Source organism: Scaptodrosophila lebanonensis, unplaced genomic scaffold (genome assembly GCF_003285725.1).
Source record: "Scaptodrosophila lebanonensis strain 11010-0011.00,11010-0021.00 unplaced genomic scaffold, SlebRS2 tig00001412-arrow-pilon, whole genome shotgun sequence".
Lineage (NCBI taxonomy): Eukaryota > Metazoa > Arthropoda > Insecta > Diptera > Drosophilidae > Scaptodrosophila > Scaptodrosophila lebanonensis.
Window position 1 is genome coordinate 5115723 of NW_022060739.1, and position 20928 is coordinate 5136650.

General features: G+C 38.4%; 1 protein-coding gene across 3 annotated transcripts; it reads right to left on the bottom strand.

Annotated features, from left to right (window-relative positions):
• Positions 1-27: 27 nt before the first annotated feature.
• On the bottom strand, positions 28-20754 carry LOC115631578 (protein lethal(2) giant larvae). 3 transcript variants are annotated; one of them, XM_030528372.1, is made up of 10 exons: positions 20634-20751; positions 20037-20110; positions 17528-17675; positions 4126-4904; positions 2806-4000; positions 2639-2744; positions 1942-2578; positions 1424-1878; positions 898-1006; positions 28-821 (listed from the first exon to the last, which is right to left on the bottom strand). In XM_030528372.1, exons 3-10 carry the CDS (start codon positions 17609-17611, stop codon positions 689-691), a joined length of 3498 nt encoding a protein of 1165 aa, XP_030384232.1. In that variant the 5' UTR covers positions 17612-17675; positions 20037-20110; positions 20634-20751; the 3' UTR covers positions 28-688. The 3 variants fall into 3 exon arrangements, with proteins under 3 accessions (XP_030384232.1, XP_030384233.1, XP_030384234.1); XM_030528373.1 differs by lacking the exon at positions 20037-20110 and having other exon boundaries at positions 20634-20754; XM_030528374.1 differs by lacking the exons at positions 28-821; positions 898-1006 and adding an exon at positions 1022-1202.
• Between the last annotated feature and the right edge of the window lie 174 nt (positions 20755-20928).

Here is a 20928-nt window from a genome sequence, read left to right on the forward strand (position 1 = left end):
CAAAGTAACGGTGCAAAAAAAGAAATGTTTACAAAAACACAGATCCTCATTTCATTTATTGTATCTTAAACAATTAACAATGTTTTAACAGTTTACAAAAATAAACGTTGCCAAAAACGAATTTAGCTGGTCGGAAAAACGCGCGATTGTCGTATATAAAAAATATAAGTATACGGTATGTTAATACCTGTGTAAAAAATATGTTTGTATATTTTATATGATCTGCTTGTTTAATACTTGTATAAAAACCGTTGTAAAAATTCTTTATATATAAGTATATGTAAGGCAAATGCTTTTGTATATTGTTGTACTCTCTAATGGGGTTGTGGTGGTGGTTGGGTGGAAAATACAAAATGTTTAGCGATTTTTTGTCAATAATGCAAACAAAATTACATAAATACATATGTATGGGTACACGAAGAAGTTTACATTCAACTAAATATGTATGTGTGTGTATCTGTGTGTTACTTAAAACGAAAACTTAAACATATTATAAATTGCAATTTAGCGAAGAACAGAACAGTGACATGCAATTAGATTGAATTGATATTTTTGATTATTTTTTTTAGTGCGCGCCACACAAATTTGCATGCCAATAGTAATAGTAAATGATTTTTATATATATCTACATATATAGGTGCATAAACTAAAATCGGTTTGTGTGGTGATATGTTTTAGTTTTGTTTCTTTAAAATTGGCTCTCCTCATGCGTTGTCGTCTTGGTCGTTACGGGTTCACTTTCGCCGTTTGTCTTTTCGTGTGAGATGCTCGTTATGACGGATTTGATGACCACAGAACTGGTGCTGGTTTCGGTGGTATTGCTGCAAATAAAATTAAATAAATCAAATTGAAACAAAGAACTAATGTAAATATGTATGTGTGTATATAAGCACCCACCTCTTTGGCGCCAGATCCATCAAATTGGGTATATTAAAGTCAGGTATGTCCTTCATATTGACGCTGGTGTGTGTTTGATTGGTTTGTGTGCTGAGCACCGACAGACGACCTATTGTGGTGTATAAGAAATTGCAAGTAATAACATAAATATAAATTTAAATTTAATGTTGCTTTCGGGGCTTTTGGCAAACGCATTACATCAGGCATGCAAAAACTGTGTGTGTGCGTGGGTGATCGCTCAACTGTGCAAACGACCTTAAGTTTAATGTAAAATTAAATTAACATTTTTAGCTTGAGCCGCTAACCTAAAAAAAGTGAAAAAGTAAATGTCAAAAATAAACTCTTGGCCAAATAAACAAACAATATAATTAACACGTATGGGCAAAATAGTTTGACAAACACTTTCAATGAATCAATCACTCCAAGTTGAAGTTGAGGGCACAACACAATAGATGATAATGACGAAGATGCGAATGTGTCTGGACAACAATTGACAAAAGCAACAACAAGCTAACCGACTACCTACCCACAGTCTCCTCTGTAGTCGTGGAACACAACGTTGTTGTAGTGGTATTTAAATGATCGCGCACCGAATCCACGGTTATGTCACCTATTGAGCTGGTAATGGTCTCATTGGCCCTATTTGGCGAATTGCCACTGCCAATGCCGTTTGTTAAAATCGGTCCATTGCTATCTATGGTGAGCTCTAGCGTTTTGGCACGCTCTTTCGGCACCGGGGCTTCTGATACGGCGGCACCAGTACTGGCTGCCCCTTCATTCGTTTCGCCCTCCTTATCGCTGTCCTCATCTTCGTTAGACTGCAGCGTCGCCTCCAACTCTTCATTCTGAAGGGGTTCGACCTCAACACCGCCCATAGGTTGCACCACCTTTGAGGTGGCTAGAGCAAGGCGTTGCAATTCCGATGAGGACATCATGTAGAGAGCTTCACCGGCATTGGTAAAGCACAAAGATGAAATGCCGCTGCAAACATATTGAGCATTAGATTGCTAATTTTAGATTTTGGATCTCTTTTGAAACACTTACTTGATATCCTCGCGTCGCACGGCTGCCACATTGAGTTGTCGCTTCAACTCGGGCACAGACAGCACCATTATGTCGCCCATGTTGGTGAGACAAATCAACGCCATTTCCCGATACAACTCACCGGCCCCTGCTGCCGAGGCTAGGCTTGTATTGGCATCGCCAGCGTCATGTGAACGCGTCGACTTTGTCGGACTGCTGCCTTGTAGGCTTTGCAGCAGCTCGTGCGGCACACGGCAGCTGAAGGAGCCGAAATGTATGCGTCGTATGCGGGCGCCCTCATTCGCCGTCAGCTTGTACTTATTGATGGGCTTCAGTTGTGGTAGCGAGAACACCTTGAACTGTTCCTCCGAGGCGATCAGGAGACGATGTGGTGGCACGCCATTGACGCCGCTGCCAAACTGATCGACAGGACTGCCAGTCTGATCGAATATGGAAATGCCAACAACTGGCGCACGATGCTTCAGCTGAATCTCCTTGGCCAGCTGTGCGGATATGCGACGTGGCAGCTGTGGCGTGGAACTGCCACTTACCGAAGGCTGGGCTGTTGCGGCTGTCTGTGTTGGTGGCAAATGCAATAGAAATACGGACACGGTGCTGGCATTGGTGGCCGACCACAGCGTCGGCGATGTTATATTGACTGAAACGATAAAGAGTCTATTAAAGACATTTGAGACTTAACAAGCCTAATTGAACATACCATTGGTTATGTAGGTCTTGGCAAACAGCAGACAACGCACCATGGAGCCCATGCCATCGTCTGTGGAACGTGCCTCGATTTGTCGCTCCACAGGTCGTGCCTCGAGCTACAACAAACATACATAGTAAGGCAATTTGTTTTCTATTCCAAGTATGAATCGTACTTACCGTAGTGGGCACCTGATTGCTTGGATTGTTGCGTGTGGAGCGTCCCTTGCGCAGCTTGCGGAACGATTCGCGCAGTGATTTCTTAAACGATTTGCGTCGCGATAGCTGCTCGCCAGCACCCGTCAGGTCATTCGGATTGAGGGTACACCGATGAAATACCGGCACAAAGTTTTTGAAATCGAACAGCACCAGGCCGTGAGCTGTGCCGCCCGACACCACACCCCAGTGGGCCTGCAGGGCCAGGCAGGTGATGCTGGCTGGTGGTAGCACCTGCAGGACACCAGTAATGTTCACACCATGCTCGCCCACCGGCTGGGCATCTTCCTCAAGCAGCTGGGCGCGCACATTCAACTGATCATGCCCCTTCCATACGAAGCCATCGCGATCGCTCACCAAGTTCATGGAACTAAATTTCAAAGCATTACGCTCCACTGCATCGCCCTCGAAATCGGCAATAACGATCTGGCCAGCGGTGCCACCCACAATTAGCTGTCCAGTTTCGGGGCATAGAGCAATCTTTTTTACGGCCAAACGCGGGTCATCGGAATAGGGATCAAAGAGACCCGCCTTACGGAATGGTGGCTCGCTTTCGTCCACCTGCTCGGCGCTGGTGTCGGCTGGAAAGTCATCCTGATTCTCGTGCCCAAATACGCTGGCTGTCTTGAAGTTGTAAATGGGCTTAAGCACCACTCCGGTGCAGTCCCAGAACTTAACCGAACCATCCTCATGGCCGGTCAAGAGAATCTCGTATTCCTTGACCGCCTCCTCCGACTCATCCGACAGTGCTGGTTCCTCAGGCAATACGCCTCCCATTATGGGCCAATCTATGCTACTGTACTCGATGTCCTGCTCGTCGCCAGCACGCAAAATTCGTTCATACACCGACTGGCTGACCTGAGAGGCCAGATAGTTGCACGTTACGGCTGAGGCATGCACAGAATGTAGATAGGGTGCCTTGATGGCAGACACTTGGGGATCGGTGAGATCGTATGCGCACAGTTCCTCCTCCAGCAACACTATGAGAACTTGCACGGCCTCGCTGTTCTCCTTCTTGTAGGTGACAAAGAAGTCAATCACCTTGGATGTGAAGTCCAGACACACCTTTTTGCCATCGCTGCCATGCACCGAGACGCAGTTGTGGTCACCATAAGCGGAGCGCGGCATGCCGCCGGAGAAAACGATGACATCATTGTTGCTAAAAGAAGAAAGTCGCTCATTATACCGTCGTTCATTCTCTTCTCCCAGTTAAACAAATGGAAGCACCACATTGAAATGGACACTCTTCAGTGAATTTTTAAAGCTAGTTAGCTATTTACTTACCCCCTCTTTCCTTGGTAGAGACGATTTATACTCTTGCACGGATCCGGCCCATAGGGCACATAATTAACGTTCTTAGGCGGCTCACCGCTTGTAATGCTCCAAGTGGCGTACGAGCCGTCCGCATGATACCAATTGAACTCGGAACCGGTGGAGTTCACATACAGACCCACGCTCTGTCCATGTCCGGGAGCAATGAAGGCACGTTCCACTGCGGACGTCTCCAAGTCCCACAGCACACACAGTCCCCTATTGTAGGCAATCAACAGCTTGTTTAGAGCATTTGGCAGCTGACGTATCGACTCAATGGCCCCCGGATTCAGTTTGTAGGAGGGTGGCACCTGTTCCAGCACCACATCGTGATAAATCACGGGCTCGCGCACACTGAACGACTTCAAATCAAATTGATAGATGTTGCCACCCTCGGTACCAATCCACACCAAATCCTTGTTTAGTGAACAACACAAAGAGGACACCTTCTTCAGTTTGCCATCGAAAGGCAGCGTCTTGATGGGCACCAGAGTGGTGCCGGCCGGCTCCCACAGTATTAGCTGATTGGCTGCGGTCAGTGAGAGGACACGACCCGTTCCATAGACCCATTCCAACAATTGTACATTGAGCTCAGCTGCCGAATTGTTAACCAATGTGTGCTGACCATAGAACTCTACACCGGGCTGGCCGAACACCTTAATGGCGCCTGTTTGTGTGCCAATGGCCATGAGCCGCGAGACAGGATCGTAAGCCAATGCCGACGGTTTGTGTGGAAAACCATGTTGGGCAGTCTGGAAGATATAGAAAGAGGTGGAGGGGAGTTTAGCAGACTTTCTTAGCGATAGGTAATGCGCTAAGGTTAAGAAATAGGTGAGAAAATTGGGATTTTAAAAGATAATCATGTATCCCTTTAAAATATAACTAAATAACTGCTAACAATTATTTGAAAAACCTGTTTTCCAACCTGATCTTTGATTCTTGATCTTTACGAGAGCTGTGAAAACTAAAGCTTCAACTCAATTTATTTTGAATTAAATATAACTTATATGATCTACGTAGGCTCAACTCAAAGAATCGTAGCTTAGCTCTCGGATAAATACAAGTTGTTAAGGGTACATAATTGATCTGATTTCAGATTCAGTTTCCACGATTTTGAAAGAATTAAATAAAGTAAATATCAACCCACATTTGAGGAAACTAGTTCCGAGCAAAAGTAAGTTTCTTATCGTGACCTGCCTTTCAACTAATTGGCATGTCAGTCAGTCAGTTAATCCGTTTGTCAAGTATTCGTCATTTTAAATAGAGGCGAAATCTGTGCCCATTTAAAGAGCCAGACAATAAAGAGTCGAACGATTGCAGAACCAGCTGTCGTTAAAGGCAGCTGGAGCTTGTCTGAAGTAAAACCGAACCAGTTAGGACGCCTACGTGCGGCATGGCAGTAGATAGTGCTGCTGCAGTCATTCCTTCCTTCCTTCCTTCCTTGCTGTTCGAACACAAGATTAGATTGTTGTTTATAGATAGGTGGGTCGGTACTCGTAAGTGGGAGTGTTCCGAGTGCTTCTTCCTGTGCTTTCACACATTGTCAACGGCTGCTATTGAGATCTCAAGTCAGCGGCCCTTTAGCCTCTACCTTGATAAATTGCTGCCGTTGTCCCTCGATGGCATTGTCTTGCAGAGTCGCTGCGCCACCGCCACGGCTGACTTTTTGCTCTAGACGTGAACTCTTGTGAAAACCTTCCGTGTAAAAAAGCATCGCTTAACTGATTCGCGCAACGGCGCAACCGAGTCTCAAAAGCCCGAAAACGACATTTCAAGCTTGGCTTTTGTATTTTTTTTTGTTTGTTTGTTTATTGTTTTTTTTTTTCCAACACGAAAAATCCTCTATTATGCGCTATATTCGTAGCAGCTTTATACGTCGTGCTTTAAAGACTTTCTTCAGTTCAGTCGTTTACGCTACAATGACGAAATTTGCCTAAGGGGCCAACAACAACAATCCAAACTATAAAAGAATTGTGTAGTGGTAAACAGAAAGAAGAAAATGGTAGAGGTAGGTAACGAAAATATATACGAGTACAGTGAGCAGAAACAGCTACAATCGCAAACCGTGAAGAACTTTGCTATTCGACCCAATTCAAGATGTGGCAGAACCAACCAAGCGATCCAAGTGAACGACCATACCAGGCGAACCAGCTAACCAGCATACTCGTATCTAAAAAGGTTCAAAGCTCCTCTTCTCTGCCAAAGCTTTGTTGTCGCTTCTTTCTTCTGCTTCAATTGGGTTCATGTGCCACCAGCATTGCCACAAACCGGAAGTGGCCTAAAGTCTTTATTGGTGGTTTGTCTGTCCCTCCGATTCTGAGCTCAAGTTATCATTTCTGCTTTTCTGCTTGGCTCAGCGAGATACTCTTCACGGTTGCTGCTTAATTGAGCGCACTTGGTTGGCTTACAACAAATTAGCTCTGCTTGCGCTTTATACTTATGATTATTATGTTTGTAACTCCCCCCAACACCCCACCCCCTGATGGGGCTTATAATTACAACTAATCAAGCTGCAATTGTTTGTTGGGTGTGGTGTCTGCTGCGGCAAGAAATGCATTTCACAGCTCATTGGCTGCCTACTCTCTCAGCTAACATCATCAACATACCTTTGGCTACCTCTGAGGTTAGCCCAAGAAAAACTTCATATACTTTTTCTTACAGTCTGTCATCCGAAAAACGAACGAACAGCATGCGTCAGGAATAATGGGAACAACGTGTCGAATTGGCGATGTAGGAGATGTTTTCAGATTTCAAATGATTGTTAATTGAAAATTTGTAATTATAATTAATGGTTGATTTCGGTATTAGAAAGATTATATGAAAACAAATATATATTCAAAGGTATTAAAGGTTACTTTAAAGGGAGCTAAATAAATTAAAGATGATGGTGCTTGAAATGCGTTTTAATAGAAGGTGACAATTTCGTTATGATTTTAGAGAAACTACACCTAAATCTGTTTTTACACGGTAGAGTGGTTCCAGAAAAAATCGTGTACAAAAAAAAACCGTGTAAAAACACATTGATATGTTATTTTGAATCGTGCTAAATGGAATAAAGTCTTGCAACCATATGCACCTATTTTTCAACGATTTTGATATAACACGGTTTGAAAATTAGCAAGAAAGGAATGCTAAAGTCGAGCAGGCTCAACTCTTAAATACCCTGTACCACCCCACAAAAAAGAAATTAAATTAATTTAATTAATTGTAGCCTTTGGGTACAAGGTATAAAAATTGCATATATATTTCTTAAGAGATATAGAAGCAATCACCTCTTTTTGTATATGATCGATGCTTTTTTTTACAAACTTATTTCTGGAACCAATCTAACGCGTAAAAACAGAATTAGGTGTATAAAATATTTAATATTCAAACCGTGTAAAAACAGACTTAGGTGTAATGCTTCGGATATACTTATTTATTAAACTTATACTCCAAGGAACAGTTCATATATCTATAAAAACGATATTATGGAGACTTTATAAGCTCGTGTTTGATTTGTAATTCGTACCATCTGATAACAGTTTCATTAAATCTGAAATATTAGGTGTAGTCTAGTGATGTAAGGCGACTTGCCTTTTTAACAAAAGACTTAAAGGGAAACAAGTGTAAGCTCTAGATATACCCATGTCAATCGGGGTTTTTATATGGTCATCTGTTTGTCCATATACATATGTATACAATACCTAGAGTTAATAAACTTGATAAACTGGTTCGTTCCCATTCAATATTAATTCAATAGGTTAAAATCTTTTTGATCCAATGGCGCCCAATCGTTCGCCTTACCATAGATAAGATTATTAGATTACACATATACTGAATTCTGATAAACGAATTGCACGTCAGAATTATTTAGCGGTTTTCCTGAATTGTTTTGGGGTTTTCCTGACTTCAACTTGAATAAGTATAGAGCGCTAACAATAATATGAAATGAATAATATAGTGTATAGTCCATAAGCATTTCATAACGTCTTGAGTATAGTGAATATAATATTATTATAAAACAAATGAAGTCATTTAGTTTATTTATAAATCCCTACTACTTGCATACTTGTAGGATTGCTTTGTCTGTGTTTATTTATTTATTAAATACCAGATTACATTTAAGTTATTACGCTAGTCATTATATATTCATTTAAATTTCAATCAGTTGAAATTTAATTTAATTACAAGTTTAATTTGGTTTTCAAAGTTGTTGCATTTATGTATTTATGCATTTATGAAGAACGTTTAAAGAAGCGCTCCAAAGGCATCTTTAATATTTCTCACATTAAATTGCTTAGATTTGTTTAAGCTTTTGTTTTTCCAACATTATAATTATAATATCAAGATCAAGAACTTTTACGCCGCATCAGAATGATAAAGTACCTTGCAAACAAGCATTGCTTGCCAAACAAACTAACTAAGATCTGAAAACTTTGTTTACAGTGTAGTCTCTCTAAATAAGTTACAACTGTAAAGTGAGTTTAATTTACAACGGACATAAACAAATGGCATATGGTAAGTGTGTATGTAAAGAAGATATATAAAAAAAAAATTGGAGAGAAAAAAGTTCAGCTGCAGAAAACAATAAAAACAGGCCACTACAAACAAATAGAAGAAATGACAAAAGATATTAAATTATGTACGCGCGCCCAGTGTATGTGTGCAAACAAACTTACACACATACAGCAGATACATATAGTATATGTATGTACTATATATCAGTATATGTACATATATATATATATGTGTGTGTGTGTGTGTGTATATTTGTGATGGAATGGCATCATCAACAGCATAAATCAGGGGCACAGGCACAGCTATGACTGCTCTCCACCACTACATCAAATGGAATCATGGGACTGGGTGATGAAGTGGCCAACAGGTAACAACAACAGCAACAACAACAACAACAACCAATTCGGGGCTCCACTAAAAATGCTCGCAGTACATTTTTCAAACAAAATGAAGTTGGTAATGTGTGCTTGACTTGGCCAAAAGCTGCGTCGTGCGGCCGTTAATGTTGCTACACGCAGCACAACTTGTGGCCAAGCGGTCGGTGAAGTGCCTGCTTAGGTGCCGTGCCAGAAGTTGTTGTTGTTGCTGGTGCCGGTTTGAAGCGTGACCAACAAGTTGAAAAGCTCTTTTGTATGATGAACTCGAGCTGTAGGGAGCAGCAGGGCAGCTTTGTCTTTATTGTTGCTGTTGTTGTTGCTGCTCTTTTGAACGCTTTGAACTGTGAGCTGCCACAATGAAGCTGATAATGATGATGATGATGTGGATGATGATCATCATCAGGTAAAACAGCAGCAGCAGCAACAACAACATAATAGGGATTTTTCCAAACTTTTATTTCTGTGCATTGTTCTTTCGGCGCGTCTGATTTGCATGTTTTGAATTTTGATTAGTGTTTAGTTTCTAATACCCTCCAGCCAGAAATATAAGTGTGTTATACACAATTCATGTCGAAGTATGTAACACAATGAAGAAGCTGTGGTAAATCCTGCTACTTTATTGATCAAATATCAAGTTTTTTGTCACAAAATGTATAAAAAATTTAACAATAAATTCGCAATAATATTACACAGCAATTTTCAAATCTAAATCTCTTAATCACAAATTTGCACATAAACGTTGAAGCTGGCCAGGCATAAATAAAAATACAATTTAATAAATTAATTAACAATCATTTTAAATAAAGATTAGCAAAAAAAATAACTTTGTATATGAATTTCAATAGCGTTTTAAAGTTTTAAAGTAGTATAACTTAGTTGTTATCAATAATATTTTAATAAACAGGCGATTGTAATCTCTGCTAATTTCCAATTTTCTTACTAATTTGTTCGACCTTGTACCCCCTTTTGGTTTTGTGAATGATTAAATTTCTGAATTTTGATATTAAAGGCCTACATTTGGAGCAGTATACTTAGAAGCTATTAACTGATATTACTTTTAAGTTCTTCCTAAACAGCTATGACTGTTTTAAAGCTTGCGTACAAAGCATTTAAGATCCATTTTTTTTCTTCTAAATTTGCTTTGTGTCTTGTTTTCCAGCGTATTTAGTTAGCCATATAAGTGCATTAGCAGTCCATTCGGTGTGAATTGCTTTTGAGTACAAGCCCTTAATCTATTACAAATCGCATTGACTGTTCATCAGAATTTGGGTCAGTTGTACAACGTTTTGTGGTTTGATAGATGAGTCATTTAGATAAGACTATGGGCGGTTGCTTTACTTAATACACTTTGCCTTTCCATGGCTGTGCTATTAAGAAAAATCACAAATATAACAGCAGTATGTCATAAATACACTCATAAATACAAATGACAAACAAATCAAAATAAATACAAAGACCAACCCAGTCCAGCTTTCCATGTTCAGTTCAAAGCGTCCGACGCCAGTCATTATATCATCAGAACGTATTACAAGTTGACCTTCTAGATGGTCTAGATAATACCTGTCGTTCTATACAATCAATTTTTGTAAGTTAGTATCATAAGTCCATGTTAGATTGAAAACTTTGTGCTATTGAAGGTCTTATGTTACAATATAGTTGCTGCCCTATAAAAGACTTTTCAGTGGTTCTAGCCAGCAGTACCTAGAATTCTAAGCAAACAGTTGCCACAAAGATATGTACAAGAGTACACAATACAGGTTAGTTCTTTGTTGCGACACATTCGAAACATGGAACCGTTGGAGGCAATTACAGGTGCAGCCTTTCGCATACACATGCCCACATATGCCTAGATATCTACATATATTATATACATATAGTATTGTATAGGCTCTCTGGAATCTTATCAGAGACTTATCAGCTACACCACCACCACCACCAAACAATAACAACAACAACAAAACATTGCTTCATTGTGTATTCCCTTTGGGGCGCGCACGTAGTACATAAAACAAACCCCGACAACCACAGGCAGGAAGGCTAATCTTATCAGAGCACTGGGACTGACTGCGTTGCGCCGACGACCTGTGACTATCTTTTGGTTGCTTTGTTAACACTGACTACGCCTTGGCTCATAAATTATTTTTGTTCGATTATGATACACGCTTAAAAAACGAAGCAACAACCTTGCATACATACTCATAGATATAGATATGAATACACAAGAAGACAAGTACCATGGCATGGCATATGCAAATGATTCAATTAAGAAAATTGCCAGGAATTAAGAATGAAGGCAAAATTGCAGCACTAATTGATAAAGAGGCAGACAAGTGCATACATATGTGTATATATATATAGAATCCATGGAGGTAGGGCGTGGCCAAAGCAACGTCAAGACATTATGAATGAACAAGTTCTCGTATAATAATTACATTCATACCCAGAAGACCAATGAATCGGGGCAGAACATTATTGAATGCAATTACGATCTATTACTCTTCGAATTTCCAATGGAGTATACGTAGTTCTTGGGTGAATGACTAACTTGTATTTATTTTTGGAAATACAGTGCAATCTAGATAAGTCGAACACTTTCTAATTCAAGCAATCCACTGCAGTCTCATTAGAGTCTCTGTAATAGTTTCAATCGATGCAACAATTTTCCCACAATTGTCTTAGACTTGAACTAAATCGATGTAAATCGATCTATTTTTGTTATACTCTAAGGCAAGCAATCGGGGACTTAATGAAAAAGTTATAGAAGCCATTGATATACGTAGTTATTTCAAGAATGTCTTTGAGGTATGACTCTGACAAAGTTTTACTGGGAACTTAATGTATTTAACTGCAAAAATTTATATTTAACTGATAATGCGAGTTTCTCAATATTCTTAGTCTTTGCAGTCTCTTTCAATACATTCTAGTAACCACAGTTTACGAATTAGAAACATGAAGAGGAACAAAAAAATTGAAAATTTTTGACGTTCGAATAATTAGCGTACTTCTGATACCAGGGATCTATTTTTGGTAAAATTTTTGATTTGTTATTTTACCGTATTATTATTCCAATAATAAGTAGCTGTCAGTTCTTAGTAACAGGTTTTCTTATAGAGATATATATATTTGATTAATTGAAGTCGTTAAGAATTGAACTTAAGCTACATTAATGCATACGATAATTTAAATATCGAATGCTGTGAAACAATTGTACTTTTTGTTTTCAGACGACTATTTATAAGTACGATGCTTATTCTGTAATTATATAATTAGCCGGCAACAGCTTCTTTTCACAAGTATAATTAAATATTTAATTGGTTAAAATACAGAATATTTATTAGGTAATAAAAGGAAATAGAGTCGTAAATTTTACGCCTTATATTTTAATAAACAAATGCTTTCTTCAACGCAAAAGATCTGCCTTCGAGTTGAAGGATATGGATTTTATTTCTATACCTTGCTGTATTCAAATATAAAAGGGTGTATTAGTTTATGTTTTCATTATTTAAAAAAAAAAATTGTAGCAAAAAAAATCAGGAAATCAAACCGTTCTTTTACATTAACAAACTATTTTCTGTGTCGCTAAATTCTCAATTGTTTTAAACAATCAATTTTTGAAATTCTCAATTCTCTTTGCTAATAAGCACAGATTTTTATTTTGTTTTCAATTTAAGCACTTCGTTGCTATTTAGCAGAGTGGCAGTGTATAAATCGATGTAGCAACTTGCATATTGCCATTATTTTGTACAACTTTGGCTGCCACTACTGCCGTCTGCCGCCTATTACGCAAACGGCTTCAATTTTCAGTCATTGATATCGCTTGGCCGTACATTTTCAGTTTCTGTTTACGTTTATGGTTTTTTCTTTCAAGTTTTTGTATTTGTGTCGCGTCATTCAAACCGCTTTTCCGAACCCAATCGTCGTCAGAAAACGTATAACTTGTCGATATCGTCGCATTTATGTCAAACGTATCAAATAAAGAAGCCAGACTTCAGATTGGAATAAAAAAAAAGAATGTTGCAAAATGTTGCCAAACAAATACAAAACCCAGTGACACACATAAACATGAAATCGGAGGAACTACGGAAGATGATGATAAGGCAATGGGAAAGAGTGGAAGTGCGGTGAAGGAAATCTCAAAGCCCATACCGTCTTATCAGCTGACGATTCAAATGACCTTAACTGACCAGCAGTTGCATTGCATTTATTATTATTTCTGTATGCACGTTTGTGTATGTATGTGTATATGTTTATACTGCCATGAAAATGCCGTTACACAGCAACTAAAACGAAAGCAGCAGCAGCAACAACAACAACGCCTCAAGGTGACGCACATGCAGATGATGTCATTGGGTTGAAGCGTCGTTGTCGACATCAACGCCGACGGCGACGGCGCTGTGGGCGTCGGCGCAGACGCTGGCCGTCGTCATTGAGCGGCACGTGCATTGGCCGAACTCTTCTTTTTGCGTTTTTGTTATTGTTGTTGTTTTTTTTCGGCACCACCTCTTTTACGCCATTCCCATTCAACAGGAAAAAAGAATGCGAAAGAAGCCGCTTAGCTGTGCAACATCTTGCGAGAATTTGCAAGTTAATGTCAAAAGCTGAGGCAGCAAATCTTATAAACCGTGGGACATTCATAGATACATATACACGTATGTATGTACATACATACATATGTATGTACTCATGAATAAGTACTAGAACATGTAAATAAAGCCTGCATACCTGGAACTTAACCGCAAAGATACCTATGTACATATGTATATATGTATGTAAATATAGTAAGTATATAAAGAAATATGTATTTACAATCGTAAAAACAGTACAGTAAGTGCTGGAATAGAAATAGCACCTTGAAGGTATTTCCAAAAAAAAAAATAGACACATGAGCTTGAAATTAAAGACCCTACTATTTCAAAAACCTTATGTTAAATAAATAAAAATTTTGGCAATTGAGGAATACCAATTTCCTAACCCTTAAAAGGAAATATATGCTGTTTCGGAGTTACACAATAACTTAGACGGCCTGCCACGCCTCCTTTCTTTTGTTATATACATTTGCATTAAACTAGTACACCCTTTTACCATTTGGGGTAAGAAGGGGATTGTGACTAGAAAAATATGGATATTTTCTAACTAACTTTTCTAAGTCATACAAATATGATATCAACTGCCTTGTTCGCTCTTTATTCGTAAACTTATAAGCTGGTGTCGAACAAGTGCGTTTCGGAAGGTCTGTAAGCAAAAATGCAGCTGTTTCAGAATTTCCCAGATTAGGCAAAGTTGAAAACCTTTCTGGGAAAAATACGTCGCATTTGCCTATACCTTCCAATTAAGTAAGTAGCTTGACTATGTTTGTAGGGTGCCGAAATGCCACTCAAACCCTCATAAAATGAAAGTAAACCCTATTTCCTATACAAATTATAGAAGGTATTAAAATTAATGTCGTTAATAAATTGTTCGCCATTTCTCTTAAGCGATATCCACTGTTTATAAGTAGCTTCCGATGATTCATTCATCCAATTGAAATGCCAGTAAATGCAAAAAGGAAGCGTGTGGCTGGCATAGACCCCAAGAACTGAACGATCCAACGCACGCAAATTGCCAATGAGTGTGGCGAAAGGGAGAAAGGCGGGGGGGCGTCGTTTGATTAGTTTAATAGCCACACCCAACACAAAGCGTTTGTTATTATGATTTCTATGCTAAAGCCACAAAAAGCGCTAATTTTCTGTTTGTTTTCTTTTTTTGCACACTGACCAGCTGGTCAGTGAAGAGCTGAGCTGAGCAGACCAGAGCAAAATAGTATAGAGTAGAGCCGACTGAAACAGAACGGCGCCCACATAATTTACGACTTGCCAACATGAAATGTTAGATAGCGAAATGTCCAAAGAGTCGATGAGCGGCATGTGTGGCGTCATTTTATAAATAGCCGCAGATGAAGAAGAAGTCGAGCGAGCGTTTACAGAGTGAATGCTCCATAAAGTTGGCCGAACCACGCCTAGTGGGCATGACGCATAATTGCTATCACTGTTCGTTATCTAAGAAATTGTTGTTACAGTTGATAAGCCATAAGTCCTATCCACTACCAGACATGGCGTACACATTGAAATCGATATTTAAGAATACAGACTAGTTGGCTTGTACATATACATATGTACATATGTATGTATGTAAGTACAATTGCTAGATATGTTCGCAATCGTATTGTGTTTTATTTGTTGTGTCGCCCGATAAGCTTTAGCAAGTATGGACATCAGTAATGCAAACAAATAACAAGTTAGTTAGTGGACTGGCCCATTGAAAAGGTATTTCTCTTTGGCAACAATAACCTATTTATTTGGTGCAGTTATATAATATAATTATATATATAATTATCTTTCTTAAGGAACTTCTTATAAAATGTATTGCTTTATTTCATGACACTAAGCATTAACAAATAAGCCTTAAAAGTGAATGCAAAATATAAAGAAGCTATATTTGTATTTTCATTCTTTAGCATCTTCAGCATATCTTTCTTGGGAAACAGTTTCGTAGAATTTAATAACCAACTTCATGCGAATCGAGATTAAAATGGAAACTTTATAATAATATGGAATTCGTAGAAGAGATTATTTCACAAAGAAACACTAATAATCCATTGTAGAAGTCCGATTTAAAGTATCATTTTTTTAAGTATTGTAGAGCCCCGATAAAACTATACTTTAGACTTAAGCAAAATTATATTCTTTTAGTAGTTCTTTCTGAGAATAGATTTTAGTATTTTTCATTGAAAAGATAGATTTAGATTAGCAGAAAAGAGTTCACTTTTGAAATAAGAGAGAATGAAAATATTCTCCATTGACTTAGCCACCTAATGTACTTAGAACTCCGAGCTAAATGAACCATATTTCATTAGAAAATGTTATTAAAAAGAATAATTCCCACACATCCTAATACATAGATGAATGTATCAGAAAAATCAAAGTATAAGCAAAATAACCAATTAATCACATCCATTGGAAGAACAATTATTTGTCAATCAAAGTTTATTTACTTTCAAATTACAATTTGTTTTTTTTTTTTTTTTTTTTTTTTTTTTTTTTGATCTAAATGTTTATGATTCCAATTCGTTATACAATTAGCAGTATAAAGTGATAACAAAGTCTAAGCTAAACTCACAAAAAAAATAAGATTAGGTGCAGGGAATTTTAATGTTATTAAACCTCCATATACTCATGTAGCTTGATTACGGCCCACTTGACTCATATCTGTTTTGACTCATAGATGATTGTGCGTACACAAATGTACATATAGACGTATATGTACATATTTATACCCTGTACCCAAAGGGTACAAGGGTATATTAGTTTAGTGCGAGTGCACATGGAACACACAGAAGGAGGCTTGGTAGACCCCACAAAGTATATATATTCTTGATCAGCATGACAAGCCGAGTCGATATAGCCATGTCCGTCTGTCCGTCTGTCTGTCCGTCTGTCTGTCTGTATGAACGCAAGGATCTCCGAAAGTATAAGAGCTAGAATAACCAAACTTGGTATACAGATTCTCCTGAGACCGAGAAAGGACGAGTTTGTTCATTTTTTCTGATCCAACCCCCCACTCCCCCCCTATTAACGATTTTCTATAACTCCCGTAATTCTTGGAATTTTGAAAATTTGGTAGTCACATTAGGTTAGTAATTATATAACCGTATACCAAGTCTCATTATGATAGAATGATCGGAAAGAAAGTTATAGCTATATAACCAGGCTCAATGCACACATACATACATATGTACAAGTACACACACACGCATAGACACGATTCTGATGTAATTGTAAATGTATGTATGCATGAATGGAATATTTTATATTTAATTAGTTAATATTTGGTTAATTAATTAAATTAATTTAGTTAATTAATTTAATTAAATTAATTAATTAATTTAATTACTTTTTTGTGGGGTGGTACAGGGTATTTAAGAGTTGAGCCTGCTCGACTTTAGCATTCCTTTCTTGTTTTGTCTTGAAAACTATGACTGGCATGTATTTATTTGACTTTTCCATTTCCACTTCAATTCAATTAAAAGGCTGCCTGCTGTTACGCCTTAACATGGACAACAAATTCAATAATTTAATTGAAAAGCGTCAAATTGTGTGTGGCATTCGAAGCTAAAAACTGTAAATCTGAATGATAAACAATTTTCTATTTTGGGGCGCCGAGTGTGAAAAACGGGCACAGAATTATTAGGCTGTGAAGCGTCAGCGTCGGCATCGCGTTTGTCATAAACAGCAGCCACACCAACAATGACAGAAAGGGCGCTCAGCCGTTGCGCATGCGCCATAAATAAAATGAATAAATAAAGAGAAGAAGCAGAGAAGGGAAGCATCAAACCAACTGTCAAAGCATTTGTCACTTTGCGCATCGTCGGCGTTGACAGCAATCAGTGCGGCGCACCCGCCGCGCATTTGCCGGAAATGTGGGTGGGGTGTTGAGTGAGCGTTGCCAGACTGTCAACTTACCTTGCGATAGCCAAATAGTTCCTTTTGTAAACGCTGTCGTTCTGCCGAAGGCTGTTGACCTTTGCCGCGTATAAATTTCAGCATTTTATTCAAATTTTTATTGTTCCAGTTCAATCAATCTTTTCGCTTATGTACAGAATTAAAGAAGCTGAAAAATAACACAAGAATGAGAAAAGAAACAATCAACACTCATTAATCAAACATTTTGGGGAGTGAAATTTTAAAATTAATTTATATTGTTAGGTAATATTACGGAATGTTGAGCTATCCATTATCAGTTCAGTTAATATTAAAGGCACACACACACACACGGACACAAACTGAAAACACTTCTTGCCCTGCCACACAAATTGCAAGTTAATAGCATTTTGAAAATTTATGAGCCGCAACGCGTTTTGGCCGTACCGGCGTGAAATGTGCGACTTGAAAGAAATGGCACATACGTTAACATACATACATATATACATAGGTACCAATTCAATATAGGTGTATCTGAGCATGTGGGTATTTATTGTACAAGTAACTGGAGAGGCAGGAAACGCCTATTACCCCGACTATCCAGTCAAAGTTGTCGAGTCGAGGCTGCCGTTGTCATAAAAAGATAAAAAGGCGGCTGCAGGTCGCACTTTGGGCCGGAGACAGAGGGCAATGAGTAGAGGACCCAGGGGCAGGTAATGCAAAACACTGAAACGTTTGGTAAACAAAAGGCAGCCCAATCCGGGCCAGCAGGCTTCGAACAGAGACACATCACGTACATACATACATAGCTGCAGGAAAATCAACAAAAGTGCCAAGCACAGATTGAAGTAGCACAAGAAAATTGTAGCCAGTCTGTATGTAATGCAATAGTTGTTGTTGCTGTTGGTGGCGGCATATTGAAACTTGATGCTATTTATATACTACATGCATAGATACTTATGTATTTTTATGTATGTATGTGGCAAGAAGCAACAGCAACAGCCGCATAAACACAGTCAGAGCTAAGCTTAAACTCAAACTCACAAAACTTGTTAAACAAGTTGCGCTGAGATTTGAACGAAGAACAAGACATCGAGGATTTGCTTGTGGGCGGGTGTGTAGCGGCATAATAGTTACTGCTGTTGTTGTTATAAATTTTGTTTTTGTTGTGTTCAATAGGCAACAAATTCTGCTGCTTAGGGGCAGCCAAGCTTGAATATTGGCAAAGCCAGCAATGACGAGGCAAATAGCTGCCCACGCGTCTACAATTTTACAGAAAAAGAAATCCAAGAAACATTACAAGACAAGAGACCAAATGTTGTTGAATTATTGCTGGCGTCTTACAGTGGCCCCGCAAACAAAATGTGGCTCAACAAATGTTGATTATACGAAATCAGATTGAATATTTTTCAGACATTTTAATTGCAATTTCTGAAGAGATTTGAAAATGGCTGCATGATGAAATGAAATATATGATTTGAGTTGTTAAGTGATTTCTATTATTATTATATACAGTTTACTTAAAGTTAAAATAAATAAGGTAACATGCGTGTAGCCATGAATGTCAAGGTCTTCAGCTAGATGTTTTCTAATTTATACCAATATTTGGTAAAAAGACATTTATATTTTCTTAATGAGTTTTTATATATATTTAACTAAATGAATTGTATTCCCAATTTATTTTTGTATGAAATGAAATAATTATTTAAATTAAAAGAAAATGCAACCACAAACTACTTAACTACCAAGCGAACCAAGTATTATTTATTGTTACCCCCCAATTATAATACGAATGGCAATGTTGTTGTTTACAAAAGTTAAATTAATTTAACAGTTTATTTCTGACAGTCAGCTTAGCTTGAATGCGCCGTCCAAAATATGATTAATATTGCCTTTAGAATTTAAGCTTTTCTATATCGAATGACCTCCCAAATGACCTCTAATTTTATTTAAATTTTCTTCTGGCTAGAATTAGAACTTGTTACCACTGTGCGTCACCCTGGCTTGCCTCCCCTCTCACCAACACCCAACAATACTCATTTGGAGTGCTATGTCTAAAATGTTAATGAACTCGCCCATGCAGCAGCAGCAGCAGAGAACAGCAAAACGAAAACGAACGACAAGAACAAATCTTAATACAAATGCTGATGGTTGTCATCGTTGTTGCTGTTGTTGTTTGTGTTGTCTTTGGTGCTGGTGGTAGTTTCAGAAGGAAAGTGCGCGCAAAGAGGGAGAGGCGCAAGAGTTGCATGCATTAACATGCAAACGACAACACTAACACGCATACACACATGCCAAGGCATGCACACACATGCGTTCGGGGGTTTGTTGTTATTCCTTACATATTGTGTTATTTCTGCTGTTGCCAGTTAAGCGACCAAATAAATATTTATCGGCATTTCATTTTATTTACTCTAACACACATTTCAATGCAACTTTTATGGCTTCCGTATGGAGGGATAATAATAACAGCGGCAGCAGCCACCGCTATTTAATTGATATTGCAAAAATAAAAAGCAGCAACGATCATTTATTTAAATGAATTACTTACACAAATGCAAGAATGCAACTGCCTGTTCGCTTGTATTGTTGGGCAAATGCAAATTTTTATAGACGTTCGCCAAGCTGCAAGAAACAAATGTGTAGGCAATTAAAACGAACACTGTGTCTCGGGCAGGCACTTGTAAAACAATTGAATGGTATATGAAATTAATTTTCTGTCAAAGGCGCACGCAACGTAAATGCCGAAAAAAAACTGTATCTGTGAGAATGCTGTCCGGCATCTGCCTGTGTGTGCGTGTTAATGTGTTTGTGAGAACAAATTTTGTTTGTATGTAAATTAATGGATAGCGTTGCGTTCACTGCCCGACTGACTGAGTCACCATTCGTAATTTATTTAATTAATATCACAATTTTGAATAAATCTTTAAACACTTTTTGCCATACATATGATTTGTTTTTTTTTTTTCGTTTGTTTGTAGTTGTCGTTTGCACACTAACACAAGCAAAGAATGAACGGCTGCGGCTTTTTGGGTGGTAACGCCGCTTGTTTTCGTTGTTTTAGCCGCACAAACACACCGACGACACACTTGTTGGATGCAGTGTTTGTGACGTAGATGCGATTAAAAGCCAAAATACATGTAATTACCATAAACAACAGAATATCGCAACAGGCCTGTGATTATGGCGTTCTGTACTAATTTTCACGCGTTTGGGAAATGTTTAAATTTCAGCGCTCCCCATGCAACACGACGCGTTCATACCGACATTCTTTTTTCAACTAAACTTGTGTTGCCACTCATTCGATCTGCCAGCAGCGCTCCTACAATGAATATTGCTGTTTACTGTTTACGTCATCGTTATCGGCGGTTGTGCAGTGCTGCCAATGCATTGCTATGGAATTAGGCCTTCATAAATTTCCAAATGTTATTCTGAGAGAGCCA

What these genes read in the sequence shown, in the direction of transcription:
- LOC115631578 (XM_030528373.1), bottom strand. Translation starts at nt 17,611, where the DNA reads ATGCTGAAATTTATACGCGGCAAAGGTCAACAGCCTTCGGCAGAACGA. An exon ending in CAAGACCTACATAACCAATG is followed by an intron (nt 2,579 to 2,638) that starts GTATGTTCAATT and finishes TTATCGTTTCAG; the next exon opens with TCAATATAACATCGCCGACG. An exon ending in ATGGATCTGGCGCCAAAGAG is followed by an intron (nt 822 to 897) that starts GTGGGTGCTTAT and finishes TTTTATTTGCAG; the next exon opens with CAATACCACCGAAACCAGCA.